This window comes from Abrus precatorius, unplaced genomic scaffold (genome assembly GCF_003935025.1).
Source record: "Abrus precatorius isolate BTA unplaced genomic scaffold, Abrus_2018 Scaffold6, whole genome shotgun sequence".
Taxonomy (NCBI): Eukaryota; Viridiplantae; Streptophyta; class Magnoliopsida; order Fabales; family Fabaceae; genus Abrus; species Abrus precatorius.
In genome coordinates, this window is record NW_020874406.1 from 4560477 (window position 1) to 4588401 (window position 27925).

Genomic DNA, 27925 nt, shown 5'->3' on the forward strand with positions numbered 1-27925 from the left:
TAATTTACTTTCTTTATGCATTAAAGAAATTAAAATAAGAAAGTATAAAAAAAATAAAGAAATATAAATTAATTTTAACTTATCAAAGAATGGATTATTTTATTACTTATTTTTTTATTTTTATAAATATTTATTGATAAGTTTATCTGAATTGAGTCCAAATTTAATTTAGACTAATAAATTATTAACTTAATTGCACTCTTTACTGGCTACAAAGTTACTAATAAAGATACTTCTTTGTAACAGTATACATTGTTTTAGATAAAGATTGTATCTATTTTCTACATAATTTTTTTCTCAAGTTGTAATTGTCAACTTTTACTTTAGTGAATTTAATCTATGACAAGAGAAATACACTATTTTAAACAGAAATATTTTAGAAGCCCACAATTTCCATAAGTGTTGAGATTATGAGATTATATACGTTTATAGTATTTGTTTTTCATAATTATAAGTTTTTGGAAACATTTTAGGTACACTTTTGACTTCTTTCCTCTTCTGATTATTTAAATTATCACAATATAATTTATTTTTAAAACTATTTATACTTAAAATAATTTTAACAAGAATTTTATCCATAGTTTTCATGAAAATAAAGAGGATCCATTGTCTCATGAAAGATGAGCATTTAATATTGTTACATAAAGTTTAATTTTGTTTAAAAAAGAGAAAAAAATCAAACAAACTACACCTAATTTTTGTTTAAAGTCCATGACACTTCGATGAATTAAAGTGTTGTTTATATCTTCAAGTTGCTAATTTTAATGTGATGACATATTAATTTAATCTTCCACCAAAATAACTGTCACGTCCAACAAGCAAAACTAGAGTCAAGTCAATTCTTTTGAAATAATATATGATACGATGTTTCCCAGTAATATACACTCGATGATGGGAGCATAGTACATATCACTTATGGTATGACGTGCAAGTAACAAAAAACAATTTTGAAAATCAGAAAATCAATAGTTGGATGAAGATGGGTGCATATATATATATATATACTGAACCAAATCATATCCAAGCATAGGGTGATCATTATTATAAATAACTACGAGTTTCACATCGAAGTTCTCATTCCAAGCAACATTCCGCTTGCTCCATTTTGCTACACCAATGGGGTTTCTTGACCATCTTCAATGTTTCACTGCTTTTTCCACACCAAAGGAGAAACTTAGGCCCAAGCAGGTTTTCTCCATTTCCTACAACATCTTTCGCTATGTGTTGTCTCTCTTTTAATCTATAGTTTACCCCTTAAACATAAACTTATTTTAACTTTTTATGTATTAACTTTTACGTTAAAATACTATTTAAAATAATCATCAAAATTACCAAACATACACTATGTATAATCTAATCAACAAAATCGATTTTGTTTATGATATAGACAGTTAATGTGAGGGTGAAAATGGACTGCGAAGCATGTGTAAGAAGAGTTACAAATGCGGTGGAGAACTTGGAAGGTTCCTATATATAAAACTCTTCTCATTATCATTTTCTATTTTCTGCCACTTCTACTTTGACAACCATAACATGTTCGTTTTGCTGGCATTTGAGAAGCAAGTTATGTTTATAAGACAAGACCTTGACGAACACACAAGTGTTAATATAATCTTCAATTCATATATGTGGTAGTCCAAATAGCACATTACCGAAAGGCAGCAAAATAATAGTTTCACTGTTTTTGTATCTTAAAAATAAGAAAAGAATATGTTAATAATCAATCATCAAGCAATCAAGTCTTTGCTTGTAAATAAAGAAGCCCAAGTCATTGGCCCTTCATTTTCTTCCTCAGTTTAATCAAACTAGAAATTTTGTCCTGTGCAACTTTCTTCCTATAATTAAAGGAGACCGAACTAACTATTGAGCTCTATAGTCATGTCATATATGTTATAAAAACATATAATTCACCACGAATTAAATAATATACAAGGACAATCATGGTTGTAATTAAAAATAATTATGATTAACAATTATGATTTTTTCGCATTTTCTTATATCTCATTTTCCCTTATTCTATTTTTTCTATTGTTTTCTTCTCTTATCTTATATTTTATTTAGTTTATTAATCCTTTATATTTGTCTCAGAGGTAGATAACTAGTTGAGGTTCTACTCATATGTAAGGATTGTTTCAATTTTTTAATGCATGTATGTATTCTAGCATGTTAATTAGGCAGATTCTGGATCTTCTTCTACGCAACTTCCGATCAATCATTATCTGAATTTTACGTTATAGAAATATAACTATATATTGAAGTCATCATCATGCTTGACCCAAAATAAACAAAATAAAAGTTGAAGGACCCCAGAGTTAAAGTCAGCTTGAGACAAATATGTAGATTTGTGAAGTTGTGACTCAAAAACTATGGACACCAATATTCTAATGGATTTGGATTTTTTTTTACGTCTACTTTTTCTATAATTTTTGGAATATATATATTGTTACAAAACTGAACATAAAATAGCGTATTCTAGAAACAGTTGTGATTTTAAATATTCTAATTTTAATTTAAAAGTTTTATTAATGTCTTTAAAATTGAGTTTAAACTTTTAATAACAGTTTGTATTTAAAAATAAAGGAGTTATTATACTTTGATATCTTTAATGTAATAAACGCTATATTTTTTTAATAAAAAATTACTAATTTTGAATGCTTAAATTGAATAATAAGAATTGAAGTTAAGAAAATTGAATTTAGAAAACACTTCATGTGTATGTACTGCTGTTACTGCACAATGAAATCAAGATGGTCCAATTTATTTAGATGCGGTTTTGGGATGAGATGAGAAGATGAATTGTTTCAGGAGTGGAATCAGTGGATGTAAACCAAAAGCTGCAGAGGGTAACTGTGACTGGTTTTGTAGATCAAAAGGAGGTTGTTGAAGAAATTAAAAGCACAGGAAAGGTAGCTGATGTTTGGCCCTTTGTTCCCTACAATTTAGTGACTTACCCTTATGTGAGTGGGGCATATGACATCAAGGCACCAACTGGTTTTGTCAGAAATGTCCCTCAAGCACTTGGTGACCCTAAGTCTCCAGAGATGAAGCTTATGAGACTCTTTGATGATGATAACCCAAATGGATGTTCAGTCATGTAAAGCTACTTAGTGTTTGTGAAGCTTCATGCATGTTATTTTATTGTGTTTTCCCCCTGTACTCTATGAAAAGCATAGTTTGAAGCATCAACACAAAGATCATGATAATATATATCATTTTGCTTTATTTAGCTACGTACTGAAAAGCGATCCATATATGTATTATGCACACTCCAATGGACACTATTTGGTTGCATGCAAGGATAATTAAACTAAATTTAGCTAATAATATATGAACAAATTATTTAGAGTTATTAAATTTGTATAGATACATCTCACTGTTTAAATGTATTTGATATTATCTTTATTATAACTGAAATATATATTAGTATACCCATTAGAAATAATATAAAGTAGTATCTAAAACTTTTAGTACTGTCCCATAGAGATATTATTTCAACAAATACTAGATTTATCAAATTTAATATTATTAACACTAACCAAATAATAATGAAAAAAGCACGTAGAATCAATGAATTTATCTTTAATAATTCATTGCAAACCTAAAATTATGATTGATCCTTTACAATTCCAAGTTCAATTTATTTTATAGATTCGCTAACTAAATAATGATAAGATTACCTTTTATCTAATTAACTTAAGATCATTAAAGGTACTAATTCTTAACCGTAAAATAAAAATGGTGAGACAAACACTACAAATACATAAATATTTACATTCTAAAAAAATAGTTTAAAACTAATTTATATATTCACTTAAAAGGTAATCTTAATTTATATAAGATTAATTAACTTAAGATCATTAAAGGTACTAATTCTTAACCGTAAAATAAAAATGGTGAGACAAACGCTACAAATACATGAATATTTACATTCTTAAAAAATAGTTTAAAACTAATTTATATATTCACTGTACCCCTTAACTGTAGATTTAATTACTTATATAAGTAAAAATATAAATCAAAGAAAATCAAAATATCAATTTATAACACTAACTACAAAAGAACTAGAAAGCAAAATCCATGTATCTAGATGCTTTTATGTTAAGCAATCAGAGGTTGATCCTATAGGTGCTCTATGGTTTTGAAACTCTTAATCCTTTTCCGAGGTAGACAGATAATCTTAAAGGAGAGGAGATCTTTTGAGTATACAGTGTAACACCCTCATTTTGTAATTTATTATTATTGTAATTAATGTTAGTTATTTGTGTATGTTATTTGAAATTAGAAATGTTTAATTGATATGAACTATAGGATATCTCGCTATAGCGAGAATGAGGCGGTGAAAATGAAACATTCTAGAGCCCTCTCATTGTAGCTAAAATCTCTCGCTGTAGTGAGGATACTCTCGCTATAGCTAGAATGACAGACAGCAAAGGAAGAAAACTTCTGGTTTTTTCGCTGTAGCGAGAAAGTCGCGAGTTTGAGAGATATTTAAAGAACCCTCGCCCTAAAATCTTCATTTTCAACCAAATCACATATCCCTCTCTATCCTCTTCATACTCTCCCTCTCCTTTCTCAAAGAAAACCTCCAATAACTCTAGCTATTTCAGATTTGAGCTCAAACATCCATTCTTCTCGGATCTAAGTAAGTTTCTCAGAGCTCAGATCTCTATTTTATCCCTTTTCTTCGGTTCTCTCCTCATGTTAAGATCTTTACCTCGAAATACTTAGAAAACCTTATCTTTTGGAAGATCTCTCCGTGGATACTGTGGAATCTCTTTGTAGATCACTCAGAGAACTAGTTGGGAGGAACCGTTACCAGGTAAGGGGAGTATTTTCGAGCTTTAAGTTTGTATATACGTATTTAACGACCCTAGGAGGATGTGAATAACCTATTTTAGTAAAAACATATGATTTTATGGTGAAAGGTGATGAATCCACACTTTATAGATATTTTATTTGATTTTTATAAAGTTTTAATAGAAAAAAATAGATTTAGAGGCTGTAAATAACATTAAAATCTTATTTAGGTAGAAAATAATAACTTTCTTATTTTTTGTCTTATTTCCATTAATTTTTGTGAATATATTTTGCAATTTTGATCATTTGAATAATTGTGCAGGAAATTCTAGACAAATTTCATGAATTTTTGGCTCTTTGAAAAAAATATGAACTGAGAGTAACTACTATCAGATACCAGAGTAATCACTCCAGGGAGCTGGTTTCAAAGGATAGGCCAGAGTAACCACTTTCAGATATCAGAGTGCTCACTCCAGAAGCCCCAGACCCCAAGTGTCCTGCGCATAAACACTCTCAGAAATGGGAGTAATCACTCCAGAGACACCCAGAAGGAAGTGCCATGCGCGTGTTTACTCTCAGAAATGAGAGTAATCACTTCAGAAAGGGAAAAAGCTAAAGTTGTTGCGTGTGTTTACTCTCTTGTTTTACAGAGTGATCACTATGGGGCCATGTCAGACTTAGTATATATAGACTTTTAGAAATTAGGGTACGAGATTCATTTTTCCTTAGATTCTTTTACCACTTTTAGAGCATTTTGCAGAGCTTAGGATTCTTGGGTGATAGCCAGGGATCCATTATAGGTTTTAATTTCTAATTTCCCTTTGATTCTCCTTGATTTTACATTAATGTTGCTTACGTTTCTACATTCCCTTCTTTCATTTGTGAAGTCCATCCATATGGAGGGCTAAATTCTCTTGTAATTCCTAGTCAACTCATATGGTTCTTGAATTCTTGAGTTTAATGGCAATATCACTCTTTCTTTCCTTGGATTTATTAACCCCAATCTCTAAATGAAATGAAATTTGCATGAGGGGAACATTACTTAATGAACCCTAAATTACCCAACGAAATTCTAATCTAAAATTGCTTAATTTTGATTAATCTTTGAGATTGCTTAATCTTAGGGATAGAGAATTGGAGCCCATTAAGATGCTTGATTTTAATTGGGATACTAAAGTTAATTTTCGCTTGTTAAATTAACTTAATTCAAGGGAAAAATAGAGGATTATTGAATCATTTGAAAGAATAGGGATAGAACTTATTGATTGACTAGGGATTACTCTTTTTAATTGATTGAATTTCATTAGTTTACATTGTGTTCTTGATTAAAATCTAGAAATTGACAAACCTCCCCCCAATTTACTTGCTTTAAAATATATGTTTACACTTGTTCGATGTATGTTCCCAACCAAAAGTTCCTTGGAGATAACCTAGGGCAACACCCTAGTGTTGCATTTATATCTTGCATATTTGATGAGGATTAACGACAATCTTTGTGCATAACGAGTAGTGAAAATTCGTTCCATCAAATTGGCGCCGTTGCCGGGGAACTTTGGTGTTAATTTTGCATTGAACTTGTTAGTTGCTCTGTTTTAGTGTTCTGTTTCCTGTTTTTCTGCATTATTACTCTGTTTTTGCTGCATAATTCTGCAGCATTTGCTAGCTTGTGTTGTGTTTTCTTGCAATTAATTGCAATTCCTTTTCTGTTTTTGTTGCTTAACCTCTTTGCTTCATTTTACTGCACATAGACATTAGTTTCCTGCATAATTATCATCTGATTTTTTTTTCTGCATTTTTTTTTGCTGTTTCATCTAGCTTACTTCTTTTCATTCCTTATAATTAGTTTCTAGTGCATGACCAGATCGAATCCTAGGGACTTGTATCCACTTGACCCAGAGATTGATAGGACATTTCATAGTAGCATTAGAACACATAGGAATGTTCTGAACATTTTGAAGAGTTTTCATCTCCTTCATCTGTCTATTCATCACCCCATTCATTAGAATTTGGAATTGAAAACATGGCTGACAATGAAAGAACATTAAAGGAACTAGCTGCACCGGATGTAACATATCAAAATTTATGCATACAGTATCCTGATATTGATGCTCCTTTTGTTCTAAAAACTGGACTAATACACTTGTTGCCAAGACTTCATGGCCTTGTAGGTGAAGATCCGCACAAGCACCTCAAGGAGTTCCATATTGTTTGTTCAACTATGAGGCCACAAGGTGTGCCTGAGGAGCATGTCAAGTTAAAGGCTTTTCCATTCTCTCTGATGGATGCAGCCAAGGATTGGCTCTACTATCTCCCTCCAGGATCTATTGCTAGTTGGGACAACTTGAAGAGACTTTTCCTGGAGAAATTTTTTCCAGCATCAAGAGCTGCGTCCATAAGAAAGGAAATATGTGGGATAAGGCAACTTGAAAGAGAGACCCTCTATGAATATTGGGAAAAATTCAAGAGGTTGTGTGCTAGCTGCCCTCATCACCAAATTAGTGATCAATTGCTCATACAGTACTTCTATGAAGGACTGCACCCTATGGACCGAAGCATGATAGACGCCGCAAGTGGAGGGGCGTTGGTTGACAAAACTCCAATTGCAGCCCGGAATTTGATAGAGAATATGGCTGCCAACTCACAACAATTTGCAACAAGGCAAAATTCTTGTGTTACCAGAAATATGAGTGAAGTTCAAGTTGCTGAGTCTAGTAAAATAGAACACAAGCTTGATGAATTGGCATCCATGGTGAAGCAATTGGCTTCTATGCAAAAGAGTGCTGCTGCATCCTCATCTGCTCCACCACCCATTCCAGCCATGTTGTGTGGTATTTGCTCAGCTACAGACCATTACACTGATAGCTGTCCTACACTATAAGAGTCTGATACTTTAGAAGGTAATCCTCAGGCCTATGCTGCAAATATTTACACTAATAAATTTCCTTTTCCAAATTCGCAGCAGCAGCCCAATTGGGATCTATCTTCCAATAGATATAACCCAGGCTAGAGGAACCATCCAAATTTGAGATGGGGGAACAATTCTCAACAACAGAACCAGCAGCACGGCACTCAATATCAAGCACATCATGCTGGCCTAAATAGATTCCATCCATCTCAACATCAACCACAACAAGCCCAACAACATCACTAACCATCTTCCTCACAATCAAATGCACCCCAGAAAAATGAACCATCACTGGAGGAGCTCATGAAGCAATTGACCATGAACAACATCACTTTCCAGCAAAGAACCGAGGCTAGTATTAAGACTTTGGAGAACCAAATGGGACAACTAGCCTCATCTCTGAACCAGATGCAATCTCAAGGTTCAGGAAACCTTCCTGTACAAACTGTAGCAAATCCTAAAAATGTGAGTGCAATCACTCTGAGGTCTGGAAAGGTGATGCAAGAACCCACAGTGTCCAAAGAGAAAGAAGACCCAAAATGTGCTCCATCTACAGTTGATCTAAATGGAGAGGAAAAGGTTCAAGAACAACCAAAACCCACATCTGCCCAACCAAAGGTGGCAGAAAATGTTGATAGGCCAATTCCTCTACCATTTCCTCAGAGAGTTATCCAGCCAAGCAAGAAGATTGAAGAGGCTGAGAAAGAGATCCTTGAGACCTTCCGAAAGGTAGAGGTGAACATACCTCTACTAGATGCAATCAAGCAATTACCCAAGTACGCCAAGTTCTTGAAAGACTTATGCACCCATAAGAGGCGTCTTAAGGGTAATGAGAAGGTAAATATGGGTAGGAATGTTTCTGCACTCTTTGAAAAACAAAGGTCCACAATGCTTGAGAAATGTAAGGACCTAGGAACATTCACTATCCCATGCATTATTGGTAATAATATGATTGAGAATGCCATGCTAGATTTAGGAGCATCTATAAATGTCATGCCATTGTCCATTTTTACTTCACTGTCTCTTGGCCCTCTGCAGCCTACAGGTGTGGTTATTCAGTTAGCCAACAGAAGCATAACAAACTCAGCTGGGATTGTTGAAGATGTATTAGTCAGAGTGAATGATCTCATCTTCCCAGCTGACTTTTACATTTTGGACATGCAAGAGGGAGAATCAGTGAAAGGTGCGGCACCAATCATTTTGGGAAAACCGTTCTTGAAGACTGCAAGAACGAAAATTGATGTGCATGCTGGGACGCTCACTATGGAGTTTGGAGACAGCATTGTGCGCTTCAACATTTTGGACGCCATGAAGCATCCATTGGAAGAACACTCTGTTTTCCAAATTGATTTGCTGGATGATTTGATAGATGATCAATGTTCTGAATTTTTAGAAGAAGATTTTGCTCTTAATTTTTCTGAATTTATAGACAATTCCATTTGTGAATACTGTAATAATTCTTCTGTATGTGACAATTGTATTTCTGACTTTTTGAATGTGAATTCTGCAACTTCTGTTATTGAGGAAATTGAAAAATCAATAGGGGAAGAATGTGATATTTTGAGTTCAGCAAGTATAATTGAATCTAACCCCTTTGACTTGAATGTTACAGAAATTTCTTCTACTGAAAGTGCCAAGTCACTTCCCTCTGTGGAGCAATCTCCTACACTAGAGCTTAAACCATTGCCAGAGCATTTGAAATATGCCTATTTAGAGGAAAATGAGAAGCTCCCAGTGATAATCTCCACTAAGCTGAATATCAATTAAGAGGAGGAGCTCCTAGAAGTGATAAGGAGGCACAAGAAGGCTATAGGCTGGACGCTTGCTGATATTCCTGGAATCAGCCCCTCTCTTTGTATGCACAGAATATTATTAGAGGAGGGTGCTAAACCAGTGAGACAGCCTCAAAGGAGGGTAAATCCCATCATTTTAGACGTGGTGAAGAAAGAAGTCACTAAGTTGCTGCAAGCTGGGATTATCTACCCTATATCTGATAGCACTTGGGTCAGCCCGGTCCAAGTAGTTCCCAAGAAATCTGGACTCACTGTGGTGAAGAATGAAAAAGATGAGTTAATACCAACCAGAGTCCAGAACAGTTGGAGAGTCTGTATAGACTACCGGAGACTTAACCAAGCGACCCGGAAGGATCACTTCCCATTGCCTTTCATTGACCAGATGTTGGAAAGGTTGGTTGGTAAGTCTCACTATTGTTTCCTTGATGGTTTTTCCGGTTATTTTCAAATTTGTATAGCACCTGAAGACCAGGAAAAAACCACTTTTACATGTCCTTTTGGCACTTTTGCCTATAGGAGAATGCAGTTTGGCTTGTGCAATGCTCCAGGCACATTTCAAAGATGCATGCTCAGTATTTTTTCTGATTTAGTGGAGCATTGCATAGAAGTCTTTATGGATGACTTTACTGTATATGGCCCATCTTTTTCTGCATGTTTGGTTAATTTGGAAAAAGTTTTGAAAAGATGTATTGATACTAACCTTGTGCTAAATTTTGAAAAATGTCATTTCATGGTAGAACAAGGTGTAGTCTTAGGCCATATCATTTCTGAAAAGGGAATTGAAGTAGATCCCGCAAAACTTGATGTTATTGCACAACTACCTTACCCCTCTTGTGTTCGAGAGGTTCGTGTTTTTCTTGGTCATGTAGGGTTCTACAGGAGATTCATTAAGAACTTCTCCAAAATTGCCATTCCCTTGTCTAAGCTTTTGCAAAAGGAGGCTGAGTTCAATTTTGATGAAAAGTGCAAAGAAGCATTTAATATGCTTAAGGAAGCCCTGACTACCACACCCATCATACAACCTCCAGATTGGACCACACCATTTGAATTAATGTGTGATGCATCCAATTTTGCAATGGGTGCTGCATTGACTCAGAGGGTTGGTAAGTTTCCTCACATCATTTATTATGCTTCTAGAACTTTGGATCAAGAACAATGTAATTATACCACAACTGAAAAAGAATTGTTGGCCATTGTTTTTGCACTGGATAAGTTTAGATCATATCTGTTAGGGTCAAAAGTTGTGGTTTTTACTGATCATTCTGCTTTGAAGTATTTACTGAGAAAGACAGATTCTAAGCCTAGGCTTATAAGATGGATGCTTCTACTTCAAGAGTTTGATCTGGAGATCAAGGATAGAAGCGGAACCCAAAATCTGGTAGCTGACCACCTGAGTAGGATAGAGGGAGTTCCTAACCCTATTCCAATTTTAGATGATTTTCCTGATGAACAACTCTTAGAGTTGTATGCTTCACAGGCACCTTGGTACGCTGATATTGTTAAATTTCTTGCTGCAGGAGTTTTTCCAACAGATGCACCAAAAGCCAAAAAGGATAAGATAAGGAGTGATGCCAAACACTATGTTTGGGATGACCCTTATTTATGGAAATTCTGCAGTGACCAAGTTATTAGAAGATGTGTGCCTGATGAAGAGATCTCATCCACACTGCAATTCTGTCATGCCTCAGCTATAGGAGGTCATCAATGACCCCAGAGGACTGCAAGAAAAGTATTGGATGCAGGACTATATTGGCCATCCATTTTCAAGGATTCATGGCAAGCATATTCCACCTGTGAAAGATGCCAGAGAGCAGGCGGAGTAATTACCTGGAGACAGGAGATGCCCCAGCAACCCATCCTGTACTGTGACATCTTTGATGTCTGGGGTATCGATTTTATGGGACCATTCCCTTCCTCTTTTGGTTTTCTGTATATACTTCTTGCTGTTGATTATGTCTCAAAATGGGTGGAAGCTAAAGCCACCAGGACTAATGATGCTAAAGTTGTTGCAGATTTTGTCCGTAGCAACTTGTTTTGTAGGTTTGGAATCCCTAGAGCCATCATTAGTGATCAAGGAAGTCATTTCTGCAATAGGACTATGGAAGTCTTATTGAAGAAATATGTAGTTGTGCACAAATTTTCCACTGCCTATCACCCACAGACAAATGGGCAGGCTGAGCTCTCCAATAGGGAAATCAAGAAAATACTTGAGAGAGTAGTGCAGCCCCATAGAAAAGATTGGAGCCGTAGGCTTGATGATGCCTTGTGGGCACATAGAACAGCATTTAAGACACCCTTGGGAATGTCACCATACAGGGTGGTATATGGAAAAGCCTGCCATCTACCAGTTGAAGTAGAACACAAAGCTTACTGGGCAGTAAAGACTTGCAATATCCATTATGACTCAGCTGGAGAGCAGAGGAAATTACAGCTGCAAGAGTTGGAGGAGCTACGTCTGGAGGCCTATGAGAACTCCAGAATTTACAAGGAAAAGACCAAACAATATCATGACAAGAAGATCTCAAGCAAAGAGTTCTACGTTGGTCAAAAGGTTCTTTTGTTTAATTCTCGTCTTAAACTCATGCCTGGAAAGCTCAAATCAAGATGGCTTGGACCCTTCACTGTTACGAAGGTATTTTCCCATGGTGTAGTGGAAATCATAAGTGACTCCACTAGCAAAAGCTTTATGGTGAATGGACATCGGTTGAAGCCATTCTTACAAAATTCAGTTACCTTGGAAGAAGTTGAGGAGATTGAACTGCACTCACCATGCACTAATCTCTCCTACAACCTATGGTCTGAGTAATCCACTTCATACGTCAAGCTAGTGACGTTAAAGAAGCGCTGTGTGAGAGGCAACTCACAAAAGATCTTAGGAATTTTTAGTTATTTTTCTGCAATAAATACTGGTCTTACATTTGAGCCTCTCTATTTTGATACTTCCTTATCTTGGTACCTTGTTGCATTAACTAATATGGTTTTTTCTGCATAATCTCCATTTTGGCAGAGTGAGATCATGATTGTGGGGGCTAAATGCTGCACAAAGTCAAGCAAGTTTGAATGCAGCAGGATGGTAAATATTTTTCAGGCTTAAGGCAATCCCCTTGGTAAGAAAACAAAAAATCATCATGAAAGTAAGCACTTTCCTGAACAAAAGTAATCACTTTCAATTCTAACTTGTATTTTCACTCTCTGTAGTGAACACTCTCACATTTAATAGTGATTACTTTCATTGCATGTAAGCCCAAGGTGTTGCGCGTGTTTACTCTTAAAAATCATAGTGAACACTCCCAAGCCTTTTAGCACAGCGCCCAGGGTGAAGCTTCTGGAGTGTTTACTATTGAAAAGTTGACAGTAAACATGCGCAGAGCTTTTTACACACCTTAATCTTAGAAGCCTCTGGAGTGTTTACTCTTGTAAAGTTGGTAGTAAACACGCGCAGACTCATTCCTCTTTTTGAACTTAGATGCCTTTGGAGTGTTTACTCTTAAAAAGCAGAGTGAACACGCCCAGCTCATTTGCACCAAAACCTTGTGCGCGTGTTCACTGTTAACTTTTGAGAGTAACCACTCTGGCCCCCCTATATATATATAGTGCTCACTCTCTCACACACTCTCACCCTAGTTCTGAACATTTCTCACTGCCATTCTCAAATTCATCCCCCTCCTCCATTCGTATTTGATTCATTGCCCCAAAGGTTAAGTTGCTCACATCTGTTTCGCACCTTGCACATCCAATTCAGGTAATTTTTAACTTTTAATTCCTGGAATTAGGGCTCTTGCTGTGAAATTAGGGATTTCAATTTCGCAACTTCCTGGACTACAATTGGGTGTTTTAATCTGTCATTCCATCAATAATTCTGCATTTCAGACTTAATGGACCAGTCACTTGCGTTTAATTGCTGCACTTTCGATATTTTAAACCCTAGGGTAGTTTCCCTGTGCGCCCAGAGTGCTCACTTTGGATATTCTGCATTTGGACCTTTTGGATTGAAATTGTTAACTTGCTGCAGTTATTAATTGGATGTTTGGATGATTGAAAGATGAAGAGGGCATTTCATCTGATTGTTCTGCTGAATTGAGAAATGTTACCTTAGGAGTAACCACTCCCATTTGCAATAGTTTTCACTTTGAGTGTTCTGCTGTGCTGATATTTACATAGTTCAACTAGGATATGTAATTTTTAATTTTTGATCCATTTCCTGAATTCACTACTAATTACACAGTTCCCTTGTGCTATCCTAGTTATTTTGACAGAAATTAAGCCTTGTAGTGATCATTGCCATGAACATAAGTAACCATTTTGTCTGCACCTCCCTCACTACAATGTGATATTTTGGGATTATTTGTTGTCTTGAATGTGATAGATTGTTATCATTGCTGCACTTTTATGATACACATTCAATCACCCTTAAGCACCTCTTTCATGTTGCTGAAAATCTGCATAATCATACACTGCATAACACTATCTATTCACTCTTATGCTCAAATGCATTCACTGACTATGTGTACAATTTCTGAAGCATGTATACTCACTCTGAACCTTCATCCACATGCTTAGCCTAGTTATTTTTGCAATCTGCTACATCATACCTGTTAGGACTAGATTCTAGAGTGATTACTGTGTGCCATGATCATCATTTTGCCATGTTCTTTACTGCATATGTATAGTATATCTGCCACCACACATGCAGCAGCAGTTCTACACACTTTTTCTTGTTAAGTTTGCCCTTTTGAACTGATATGTTTTAACCTTTCTGCATAAATTGTTGCTGCCCTATGTCCAAAGTAGTTACTGTCATTCTACATAGTGAACACTTTGGCAGCACAACACCTCACAGTGCACACTCTGACATCACTTAAACTGTGAATCTGCATCAACATGGCTAATACACCCAGGAAGACCACCCCTAGAGCCAAGAGAGCCAGAGCTGCTGGAGCTTCATCATCCAGACCCCCTCCTGCACATGACCCGAGGTTTCGCTCATTAGCTCATGAAGAATATTTCAGAACCAACATCCTGCGAAGGCAGATAGTGCAAGATCGTAACTTTGAGATCCAGGAGGGCACCTATACTGAATTTTAGGAGAAAATTCAGAGGAGGGGCTGCGATCTATTTACCTCTTGTGCTGGAAATGGGTGGAAGGAGATCACCCAAGAATTTTATGCTAATGCAGTGAGGGTAAAAGGAGACCAGCTGGCCCTTGGGCACACTATGGTAAGAGGTGTAGAAATTGATTTTTCTCCATCTAACATTCAGAGGGTTCTGAACATACCTCCAGTGGAGAGGAGAGCTGGACAGCTTGATTTCACTACATTCAGCTATCTAGAAGAGAAGGACTACAAGCCCATACTCCAGGCCATCTGTAAACCAGGAGAAAATTGGGAGTTTGACATGCAGCTCATGCCAAAGAATCTGACCACCAAACACCTCCTCCCACCAGCCAAGGTGTGGAGCATTTTCCTGCTAAGCTCCTTCATGCCAGTACGCCATTCCTCAACATTGGCTGTCAAAAGAGCTGAGCTTATATATGCCATCCTCACTGGAATGCCAATCCATGTGGGAGACATTATAAGCAACTTCATCATGAGCATCTTAAGCACCAAGAGGGACTCCCTTGCTTTTCCTTCCATCATCACCATGCTCTGCCAGGATGCTGGAGTAGACATGGGTGAATATCAGCAGAGAGTCAAAGCTGCCCCTCCCATCACTACTGCCATGGTGAAAAATCTTTTTAATGCTAAGAAGAAGTCTGCTAACCCAGGTCTCTCCCTCCCTGCTGAATATAGGAAGAGAAGCCAGTTGAATCTTAGAGAACAGGTCAAGCAAATAGCACTGAGGCAGGATGCAATCCATGCTGCCCAGAAATCCATGCTGACCCTCCTGGAAACTATGTCCCTCAATATAGGAAAGAAGCTGGGCATGACATCAGAACAGATTTATGACGCCCCTACCTTCACTGCCCCTTTCCTTAGAGCAGCAGTTAACCAGGATTTACCTCCATTCACCACCACCCATGCACCTGCAACTGAGAAGGATAACAGCTCCAGTTCTTCAGAGGAGGAAGAGGATGATGATGAGAATGATGACAATCTTTCATCCTCCAGCTCAAATGAAAATCTTATATAGCTTTGCTTTTCTTTCTGCATTTATATTTCTACAATTTCTAGTTCATTTCCCTATATTTAGTAAATACTTCTTTCATTGTAATTATCATCTTTAGTACTATTTTCCCCTTTATTTTCATGCATCACCCCTTGAACACTCTTTGACGCTTTCATATATATACTATTTGTAGTTTAAATTCTATCCTTATACTCTGTGCTGAATCCTTTGTGCGTCTTTGTGCAGAGAATGACCTCAGTAACATCAAGAGGAGCATGAAATTGATCTCTGAGTGTGACTCTGAAAGGGGGGTGATCTCTTTGCCTCTGTTTCGCATTGTTTAGTCTGTTTTTCCTGCATAGTTCATAGATAAAATACCAAAACAACCTCTTTGTTTCTTTACTTTTTATTTTTGATGAAATTTAGTTTTCTAATTCTGATTTTATATTCTGATCGCACTTCCTATTCAACTCAATCATTCTCTGTTTTGTCAACAATTATCGTTCTTACCACACTGAACATAGTTTCTTGTAAGGTGAACTGTATTCACATGTTGCTAAGAAATTATCTCTTTTACCATGGTAGAGAATTGGGCCTTAAAATTCTTTTTTGTGTGCACATTACATGTACTTTTGCAATCATCTTCTAGAACTTGCCCTGTTTCTTAATTGAATATGCATTGTATAATTTTTCATCTAGATGATTGAGGCCTTCTTTGCACATATCCACCCCAGAACACCCCCACCAAATTTCCTTTGTTCTACACTCCCTTCTTTTGCTAAACTTAGCCTGCCAACATAGTTTCCTTCCCTTAAGAGAGATATTTCTTTTGAGTTGCGTCAAGAATGATTGCAAGAAACTAAGTTTGGGGTGCTAATTTTGACTATAGTTGCTTGAGGACAAGCAAGATCTTAAGTTTAGGGTGGTGAGCATTATACATGTCCATATTACATGTCAAAAAAAAAAATGCTTGAATTTGAAGAAAAGAATGATTGCCAAAGTCCAACGAATCGAAAAAAAATAAAAAAAATAATAATAATAAAATGAAGGAATGGAGGAAAAAGGAAAAGAAAAAGAAAAATATAGCAAGTCTTTTTGATAGAAAAAGAAGTTCCACATAAGGCAAAAAAAAGAATGATGAAAGAATGCCTAAACCTCATAAATTGCATCCTTTAGTGCATTCCATTCTAGTTATTGTGCTTATTCACTCAAAAGAATTTTCCTTTCTTAAAAACCCACTTGAGCTTTTGCCATTCCTTGATCAAAAATTGAACCTAAGCTAACCACATTTGTGACCAACAAAGCCCTTATGATAGGTGGTTCATTGTATCTAGGCAAAGGAGATTGAGAATATGGGCAAGCATATGGTAGGGTGAGGCAAAATGCATGAATTGAGAGAAACACTGAGCCTACAATATTAATGAGTGAGAGTGAAACACTATACTGTGAGCTGGATGATTTCTTTGCATTGTGTGGACTGCATGAAACCTTGCTGGACTTTTGTTTCAGTTTAGTGGGATTTTGCATGAAAATAGATGATATGAGTGTGATTGTTTTGTTGAATGAATCCATAATTTTGAAAATATTGGAAGTGCTAATTGGAGTCTAAGATTGGAATGGAAATCTTTGAGAAAATTTTTGGATAAATCCAACCCTTTACCTTCAATTTTCTTGAGTTTTAGTTTGCTTGAGGACAAGCAAAAGTTTAAGTTTGGGGTTGTGATGAATCCACACTTTATAGATATTTTATTTGATTTTTATAAAGTTTTAATAGAAAAAAATAGATTTAGAGGCTGTAAATAACATTAAAATCTTATTTAGGTAGAAAACAATAGCTTTCTTAATTTTTGTCTTATTTCCATTAATTTTTGTGAATATATTTTGCAATTTTGATCATTTGAATAATTGTGCAGGAAATTCTAGACAAATTTCATGAATTTTTGGCTCTTTGAAAAAAATATGAACTGAGAGTAACTACTATCAGATACCAGAGTAATCACTCCAGGGAGCTGGTTTCAAGGGATAGGCCAGAGTAACCACTTTCAGATATCAGAGTGATCACTCCAGAAGCCCCAGACCCCAAGTGTCCTGCGCGTAAACACTCTCAGAAATGGGAGTAATCACTCCAGAGACGCCCAGAAGGAAGTGTCATGCGCGTGTTTACTCTCAGAAATGAGAGTAATCACTCCAGAAAGGGAAAAAGCTAAAGTTGCTGCGCGTGTTTACTCTCTTGTTTTACAGAGTGATCACTATGGGGCCATGTCAAACTTAGTATATATAGACTTTTAGAAATTAGGGTACGGGATTCATTTTTCCTTAGATTCTTTTACCACTTTTGGAGCATTTTGCAGAGCTTAGGATTCTTGGGTGACAGCCAGGGATCCATTATAGGTTTTAATTTCCAATTTCCCTTTGATTCTCCTTGATTTTACATTAATGTTGCTTACGTTTCTACATTCCCTTCTTTCATTTGTGAAGTCCATCCATATGGAGGGCTAAATTCTCTTGTAATTCCTAGTCAACTCATATGGTTCTTGAATTCTTGAGTTTAATGGCAATATCACTCTTTCTTTCCTTGGATTTATTAACCCCAATCTTTGAATGAAATGAAATTTGCATAAGGAGAACATTACTTAATGAACCCTAAATTACCCAACGAAATTCTAATCTAAAATTGCTTAATTTTGATTAATCTTTGAGATTGCTTAATCTTAGGGATAGAGAATTGGAGCCCATTAAGATGCTTAATTTTAATTGGGATACTAAAGTTAATTTTCGCTTGTTAAATTAACTTAATTCAAGAGAAAAATAGAGGATTATTGAATCATTTGAAAGAATAGGGATAGAACTCATTGATTGACTAGGGATTACTCTTTTTAATTGATTGAATTTCATTAGTTTACATTGTGTTCTTGATTAAAATCTAGAAATTGACAAACCTCCCCCCAATTTACTTGCTTTAAAATATATGTTTACACTTGTTCGATGTATGTTCCCAACCAAAAGTTCCTTGGAGATAACCTAGGGCAACACCCTAGTATTGCATTTATATCTTTCATATTTGATGAGGATTAACGACAATCTTTGTGCATAACGAGTAGTGAAAATTCGTTCCATCAAAAGGATATTTTGGGTAAAAGAAAGACTTTGAGTTCTTTAAAAGAAATGAAACCGGATTCTTAGAGAATGTATATGGATTAAGTAATAGAAGATATACAATAATGAACTCTAGGTTAGAAGACTACCTTGAGATGGTACAAGTTGGGTTGAGTCCGAAGGTGTCTGACCTTCTGCGCATTGTATTGCATGTATGGTGTGACATTGTGTGGTAGTCTCTGTGATAAGTTTGATGTATTGTATTAGTTATGTGATATGACTTTGTATGACCACTTTATATGTTGAACTGGTATGATGCAATAAGTGTAGGTATAAAGTGATGACTGAAATGTATGCAATATAAGTAGAATTTTAGAAATGAATGAAGTGTTGAATGAAAGTGAAAGCATGTGATGTATGAATGAGAAATGAGAATATGATTGAGAAAGAATATAAGGCGTGATTATAATGCATGAGTCCACGCAACTTGAAATGGAGTGATTATGATATAAATTATAGCACATTGAAAGGGTGTGTTATCATATATATTGTAATCCATGAATTTATATAAATTGTGACTCATGAATCATAACATGCTGATTGATATAAAGAATGTGAAATGAGAAATGTTGAGAATGAGTATAGATAGTACAACGATACACTGGGGGTATAGAGTTAAGGAGAAGATTTTAAAAATCTTGAGAAAATGAGGATGGTGAATGTTAGCAATGAAAAAGGTGCACAATAAATTATTGAAAATAAACATTCACAGGCCACACCCTTATCTCTCGACGAAGCTCCTGACTATACCTTTGCTAAAAGGGGTCGAGGCACACATGTATCCGTGATGTTCCGGCCAACTAGCAGCTATCTATGCTAGAAGTCCTCAAGGGATCCTAGGGGCAATTATGATGAAAAGTGTTATAGATGGGATATGATATAGAATATGTATGATTATTATATATATATATATATATATATATATATTGTAGCAGATCGATTTATGTTGTTATGATACGTGTGTTGTAGTACATCGATGAGTGTTACTGGAACATATGTATTGTGACATATGAATTGAAATGATATGACACATGTATAATAACATACAGGTCAACATAGAAATGCATGTATGATGAGTGAATTGTAGTATGTGCCCTGATGGATGATTGTATGTATTTGGATGTGATGAATGTAAATATGGTCTATACCCTGTTAACAATGAATTAGAATAGGATATTAGGTTATAACTCTAAATACCGGTAATTAATTTATATAAAAAGGAACTTAGTGGGACGGGAAGTACTCACCCTTACTGATTATTTTCAGGTAATGAAAGAGAAGAAATGAAGATGGTTGATTCGTTCTAGGGTCATACTCGTCAAGGATTTGTGGGAAAGGAATTGCTCAAATATAATAAAAATTTAATGTAGTAAATGTATAAGTCTTTAATGTATTTTCATTTACTTTCATAGTGAAATCGTTTATTGATGTATTTTGTATTTTGGTCAAGAAATATAAATTTGTATTCTCATATTATACCATTTCTTTAAGATATACAAATTTTACCAATTTTCCTAATCATGTTTTAATAATATAATTTATAAATATAAATTATTTATATATAAAGGAAGAGTGTTACATACAGAGTAAAGGTGAATGAAGAGTGAAAAGTAAAAATATGAGAAAAAGGCATTGCGAAATGAGTTATCTCTTTTTTAATTAATATTATTCACTTGCGTCCTAGACTGAAATTAGGTTTTGCATCCTTTTTGCTCTCTTTTCTTGTTCCTATAATAAAATTGACATAACATGTGAGAATGATTCAATTACAAGACCAAATTACATATAAATTTTTCATATTACAACCAATTAAATTGTAAAAATCATAGTTTATCAAGCATATTGCCCCTAATACTTTTACTATCATATTCTTAAGGATGATATTATGCATTAAGTTCAGGAATGTCCTTATTTTAGAGAAATTTAGAATATTATTAGATTTTTCAATCTTTATGTTTTTAATATATGTAGACGTTGTTAATAATTAATCATTAAATTATTATATTAAAAGTTTTTGTTTAATAAAAAACATCACAAACTTGCTGAATACCATTTTTCATGTCAGTGGTAGATCTTGACTAAATTTTTAGAAAGAGCGACTAAATGTTAGATAAAATAATTTAATTAAAATATTAGTTGTCAAATGATTTTATTTAAGTTTCAAAATAACATCTTAATGTAAAATAACAATAGATATATAAATGGAAAAAATACTTATTTTTAAAGTACCGCTCTTCGTTCTTGTAGAGATTTGAAGTCATCAATGATTGAATCGAAACTAAAAATATCAACAATATCCTTCTTAATATAGATCACCAAATTGTCAGAAAAAAAAAATCTTCTTCCATTTTATTGTATAACCTTATTTTGATTATCTTCATTGTTGAAAATAATCTTTCTATAGTTAGCAATGGAAATTGGAAGAGTTAAAATTAGGAGAATTACTCGATAAATCAAGTCATATGTATTTGCCTTTCCTATTTTTGCCAAAACTTCACATAGTTCAGACATAGTTGACAAATTTTTAAAATATAAATGACTAACAACATCAGGAATAAAATGTTGTAATTGAAATCTCAAATTAATTTTCTCTTATTCACTGAAATTCATGAGATAGAACTTATTCATTAGAGTACATATATCATCCACATTGAATACATTGAAAATAAACAAAGATCTGGGTGTTAGAAGCTCCATTGCTTGCTCACTAAACTTAATCTTGTGTTCAATCTTACAATTATTTGTCAATTAAAAGTAAAAAGATATTAAATCTGACATGTGATGAACAAAATATTTTCTCATTTGCAAAAAGATTTGTCGTCAACCTTCATCAAAATATGCAGAAAAATTTATGTAGTCTAGGATGCAAGCCTAGGTCGTCTCCCATGAATCATTGGATGAGTGACCAAATATCAAACATGTAGTGTGCAATGTATTTAGAAAGCAAGTAAAAAGGGGGGTTTTGTGATTTCAAACTCAATCAACTTAAGCAGAAAATTAAATTGCAAAGTTCAATCAATAAAATGTAGTAACCCCTAGTTCATTCATATAAACTCTATCCTTATTCCTCTCAAAATTTAATACTCTTCCTCTCCTCCCAGAATTAGGTTGATTTAACAAGCGAAAATCAACCTTATGTTTTCATATGAATTAAGCAATCCAATGAACTCCAATCTCTCATTCCTTGATTACGCAATCTTGGAATTAAACAAGAATTAAGCAATTCAAATTTAGAATTTCCTTAAAATGAATTAGGGTTCATTACGCAATGATCCCCTCATTCAACCATTAATTCAATTCAAGAGTTTGGGAGGAAGAAATTCATGGAAGAAAAAGATTTGCATTAACATTCAAAACACTAAGAATTCAAGAATCCATATGAACTCACTAGAGATTACAAGAAAATTAACCCTCCATGAGGATGAGTCTCACAATTACAAAATGAAAGTAAAGAGAAATCAATAACATCAATACAAAAATCAAAGAGAAATAAGGAGAAAATGGAAATCAATCCCTAGGTTGGACCCTTGGTTGTCACCCAAGGCCACCCTAGGCTCTCCCAGTGTTCCTAAATTGGTAAGCAATCTTAAAGTGTGTAAAAGCTCTCCTCTTTTTTTTATCCTAAATGGTAAAAATTCATATATAGAAAAGTTGACGCCTTCAGAGTACTTACTCTTGTCCACGACAGTGAACACTCTCGAGCATAGTGATTACTATCGTTTACAAGAGTAAATACGTGCGAGCATAGTGATTATTATTGTTCACAAGAGTAAACACGTGCAGGGTCCTAAACTTTGGGACTCTCTGGAGTGTTTACTATCGTTTCTGAGAGTAAACACGCACAGGTCTGGGTGCTTCCTTTGGCTCTGGAGTGATCACTATTGCTTCTGAAAGTGGTTACTCTGGCCTGCCCTTTGGATCTAGCTTGTTGTAGTGTCCACTATCACTTCTGAAAGTGGTCACTTTTAACTCAAAATTTCTCAAAGGCTAAAAATCCATGTAATGAGTCTAGAAATTCCCGCACAATTATTCAAATGATCAAAATTACAAATTATATTTATGTAAATCAATGTAAATTAACCAAAAATTAAGAAACCTATGAAATTTGACAAAAATGATGTTTTTATGTTATTTACACTTCCTAAATCTATTTTTTCTATTAAAGAACACTAAAAAGATAAGTAAAAATCTAAAAAATTGTGGATTCATCAACATGATGTTTAACTATAAATTTAAAAACAAACCAATAAAAAAAAACTATGATTCAATTTTTGTACTTGTTTGTCAATTGTAACTAAAAAGATGTTCACTTTGAAATGATGTTTCAATGTAATGTTATCATTTTTATGAGAACGGCCATGATACGCTATATAAGCTGCACTAAAATCAGGAAGAACAATATCATGTTCACAAAATAATGTCACAATTTTCAAAAAATTTTGCCAACCATCATCTCTCAACTTTTGAATCAAAACTTTTGTAGTTCGAACCAACTGCATTGCATTCAATACATCTTGGAACTTTTGAATTAAAACTTTTGTAGTTTGGACCAACTGCATTACATTAAGTACATCTTGTAACTTTTGTTGTAAAGTTTCACAGACACAATTTGTAGCTCCTATAATCTTTTTCATCAAGTGTAAAATTATTATAAATTCAAATAAAGCCATAATATTATAAGCAACATTAGCATCCCTACTTTGAGAATAACTTGTTTCATCAACTATAATTATTTGAGGAACCTCAAGTTGTATCATACATATGTATCATACTACAAATAGAAGAAAAATGCCTTTACTAGTATCAATTTCATCAATCTCTAGCAAATGTGCTATTTCACTAACTTCACAACACATAACTCTTGACGCTTACAAGATGAACATATAATATTGACAACAAAAGTCAAATTTGAAAAAAATTCATGGATTAAAATAACTTCTCTAGAAGCAGCAATCAAAGTAAGTTATAATCTATGTGCAAATCAATGTATATAATATGCATACGGTTAATCTTTGAGAAACAATGCTTGCAATCCATTCAACTCTCCTCTTATATTACTAGCACCATCATACTTATTGCCATGGATCTTTGAGACATCGAGGTCATGCAAACAAAGAACAACAAATAGTTCCTTTTTAAGAGTAAGAGTTATAATGTCCTTGACATGAACAAGATAAAAAATATATATATATTTCTTGTATACAACTTATTTTTATCTACAAACCTCAATTTTTCATTGATTATGTAGTAAGGGACCATTCAATTTATCATTTTTGTCAGATCGGTGTATTTTTATATATGTATTATTTCCTTCGAATAATGTTGTATATGTTTGAAATGTATGGATTTCTATATGTTGAAATATGAATGCAAAAGTTGTATGATTGTTGATTTAAGAGTTAAATAATTACAGTGTGGAGTGGTTGTTGTGTTTAATATTAGATATATAATAACCTAAGGATTGTAGCTGAAAACTTGTATTGCCTCATTTTAGGAGATACAAGGTGTCTTGCTCAAGCAAGGTGAGCTCGCTCAGGCGAGGAGTCGCAAGAAAAATGGGTAGCTTTCTAGACCCAATCTTGCTCAGGTGAGACGTTCCTCGCTCAAGCGAGAATAGCAAAAATTTAGGGAGTTCCACTGTCTGGTTTTCTCGCACAGGCAAGGATAAGCTCGCTCAGGCGAGAGCAGAGCTCGCTCAAGCGAGAGCGCACGAACCTAGAGGGGTATTTAAGGAACTCCACTGCAAAAAAAAAGTTCATTTTCGCACCAGACAACCTTCCCCTCTCATTTTCTCTCTGTTCTTTCACCTTCATCCTTTAGAGAAAATCTTCTCGATCCAAGTAGAAACATCCATTAAGTATGGATCTAGGTGAGTTCCTGGGACTTGGTTCTCTTACTTTACTCCTTGTTTCTTGATTTTCTTCCTCAAAAGTCTTTTATTTAGTGATATAAAGGGGACATGAGACCCTTAAACCTTGTTTTCTAGTTGAAACTCACAAAGATTCGAAACTAAGGAAACCCATTTCAGGTAAGAGGAGCTTACCTGAGTCAACTTTGTTCACCCAATAAATGCCAACATATTTACACAGATAACTTTATTTTAGCTGAAAATGTTTTGTTATATGAGCAAACCTTAAGTTAGAGCCTAAAGCATGTATGGCCAAGGAGATTTCTCTGTTGTTTGATGATTGTTTGAATGTTGTGGTAGAAAATGACTTGCTGAAATATTTGATTTATGTTATGAAATATTTGAAGGAGTATATAGTTATGTTGCATCACGTTAATTTCCCTCATTCTAGAGCCGAATTACATGTTTAGGTAGTTAGACATGTAATGATAGATATGCTGAGCTATGTTGTGTATGGATCCAGATGCCAGGATGGGTTGCTCTTAGATCAGAAACAGTTCTTCTAGATTGCTTAGGCTGTGAAACCAGTTGGGACTGAAATGTTGCATTTACATTACATGGGTTAGAAATAGGCTAAATTGTTATGCTGAATTGTTGAGGGTATTTGAGTTGTTTAAATATTTCTAACATTTCCATATCTATAGTGATGACTGTTAGTTACATAAGTTCACTCTTGCTTTTGTTTGTGCTGGCGTATGTGCGTGCTGTGATGACTGTACGGTGGTATGAGAGTAGATGTAACAGGAAATGCATCCACTTCTCATGGAGAGTCTGGCTGAGGAACTTTAAAGTTGTCATACTTTTCCTTTTGGAAAGATTGTAGCTTCAGTTATTTTGTTAGTCTAAGTCTTAGTGATAGACTATCTAGCTACAGCTTCCTATGACAGAGTCTAACTAGCAAACCTCCACCAGTCCTCTACTTCTCTAGCCAACATATAGGTGGCGTAAACCACCTTGTGCTCCTCATGACAACCTATGCCATTGAAAATCTTCTCAATGTCGGCTATCCATCTTTAGGCTCCTTCTAGATCAAATTTCCCTTCGAACTTCGGAGGGTTATGTTTGGTGAATGAAGAAAGCCCTCTATATTCTACTGGTTCAACACCCTAGTTCTGAACCATGGTCTCTAAGACTTGAGTCATGCACGGCAGGAGCTCATTTGTTACACAGTAGGTCTACCTTTACCAGCCATATCTCTAATCTCAAAAGGAACCAAATAACTTATCAGCCTATCGTTCGTATATACACAAATATACTTAGCTCAGACTAATCACATAATTTACATTCAGTAAGCCAAACTAACAAATATTCACTTCACATTCCAGTAAAACAAGAACCTATGCGTGCACAACATAAGTGTATTAGTCCCACACCCTAACTTGCTCTGATACCAATTTGTAACACCTTAATTTCTCCATTTTAATTATACTCATTTCCATAAAATATCAGAAAGAATAACCAACTTTTCTGTATAACCATTAATCAAATTTTAAAAAAATCTTTCATAACAATTAATTCGTATACAAAACAAATTTAAGAAGATAATTGTATGAAATATAATACAAATTAATATTTATTTATCATTATCCATAACATGTCAAAATTTATAGCAGTTCATACTCATTCCCATATACTGAGGACCTGAAACTAAACATCTATATCATGTCAGCCTTTAATTTCTGTAAATTTCTCAGCAATTAATTTATCATCCTCTCCAAGATAGGCATCACCAGAGTCTGCCACTAATTCTATACTAGGGAATCTCTCGAATGCATAACTATTAGGTCTTCCTAGTAAATCATGATCATGATAAGTAAATACATTATTCATGATTCGAGAAAGCTTTTCACTTCTCTGGTATAGATAAAAACTAAGAGATTGATGAACTTGACCACTGGTTGGAAAATCAAACGGAACTGCATAATTATAAACTACTTCTAATGTGCACACCTGATTTTCCTCAAAATGTACCTTAAAATACAAATGTATTACATGTCTATATTCGCTAAAAACATAGTTTAATCTACTACTAGCAAAGACATCTACTACATCAATCTGCATGGGATGAGTTATCATCTTTACTACCTACAGGATGGTGTAAGGGTGAGCGTTTATCCCATTTTACAATACAATGTAAAGATGTCCAAAAATTTTCATAACATCATGATTATACAATTAGATCATGATTTATGTTACATTACCACATATTATATATCTCATTCATCACTCACATTCACACAATCTCATTGACACTTCCATTCTCAAATTCACACTTTAAGTGCACTGTGATCACAGTCATTCGATGCCTCCAGCAGTTCTCGTGGTCTTATTAAATCATGCAATACGAATACAACATATGCAATCACGAGTCCTTTAGCAAAGGCATAGTCAGGAGTTTAGATGGGAAACGAGTGTAAGGCCATGTGGCGCATTCGTACTCAACAATAATATATGCACAATCGCGAATGTCGCTCACCAACCTATATTTTCCCAAGATTTCCTTATTGTCTCCGAACTTTATACCTCCAATGTATCTCTGTAACTATTTAGACCAATCCATTCAGTACTCTTATTCATTCCACAATTCAATCATAAAATCGTGCTTAATAGCACTTCTAGACTAATTTCATATTGCACATTACTAACTCATGATTTCAATAATCATATCATTCAACAAACCATCGATGACATATTCATCATTTTCAGATAGCAATAAGGTCATATCATATCCAGTACATTCATTAAACTTGTTCAATTATAATATTATGTTATTTCATCATATATTTCATATTTACACAATATAATCAGTTAACCAAACCATCAAACATATGTATATTAGCAATCTTTCTTCATTAGCACTCATTTCTCATACATATCTCATCAAAATTGCTACATAAACATGCTCTCATGAACTCAACATATAACATACATCACACAATGATAGAATAAAGCTCCCTTTACCTTATAATGAAGATCTAAACAAGGGTTGATGATGAAGAATGTCCTAAAATAGCATTTCTACTTAGGTAACATGAATTTATCTCTTAAGAACAAGATTAAAAAAAATGAACGATAAAAACATGATTAAACTCAGAGAAACTTACTTAGAATCATATAGGATGATTCTACGATCTAAAATTCGAAGAACAATCAAGGTTTTGAGGAGTTTTATCTGAAAAGGAAGGGTGAAAGTTGAGAGAAATCAGAGGGAAGGTGAAAATGGAAGAAAAAAATATGATTTTTCATGCAGAAAAATCTTTA

The 27925-nt window shown here is 34.6% G+C and overlaps 1 protein-coding gene across 1 annotated transcript; it reads left to right on the top strand.

Moving 5' to 3' along the window:
- The first annotated feature begins 1116 nt into the window (after positions 1–1116).
- On the top strand, positions 1117–3098 carry LOC113869961 (heavy metal-associated isoprenylated plant protein 22-like). The gene is made up of 3 exons (XM_027506532.1): positions 1117–1188; positions 1388–1463; positions 2806–3098. The coding sequence occupies exons 1-3, from the start codon at positions 1117–1119 to the stop codon at positions 3096–3098; spliced, it is 441 nt and encodes a 146-aa protein (XP_027362333.1).
- Positions 3099–27925: the final 24827 nt, after the last annotated feature.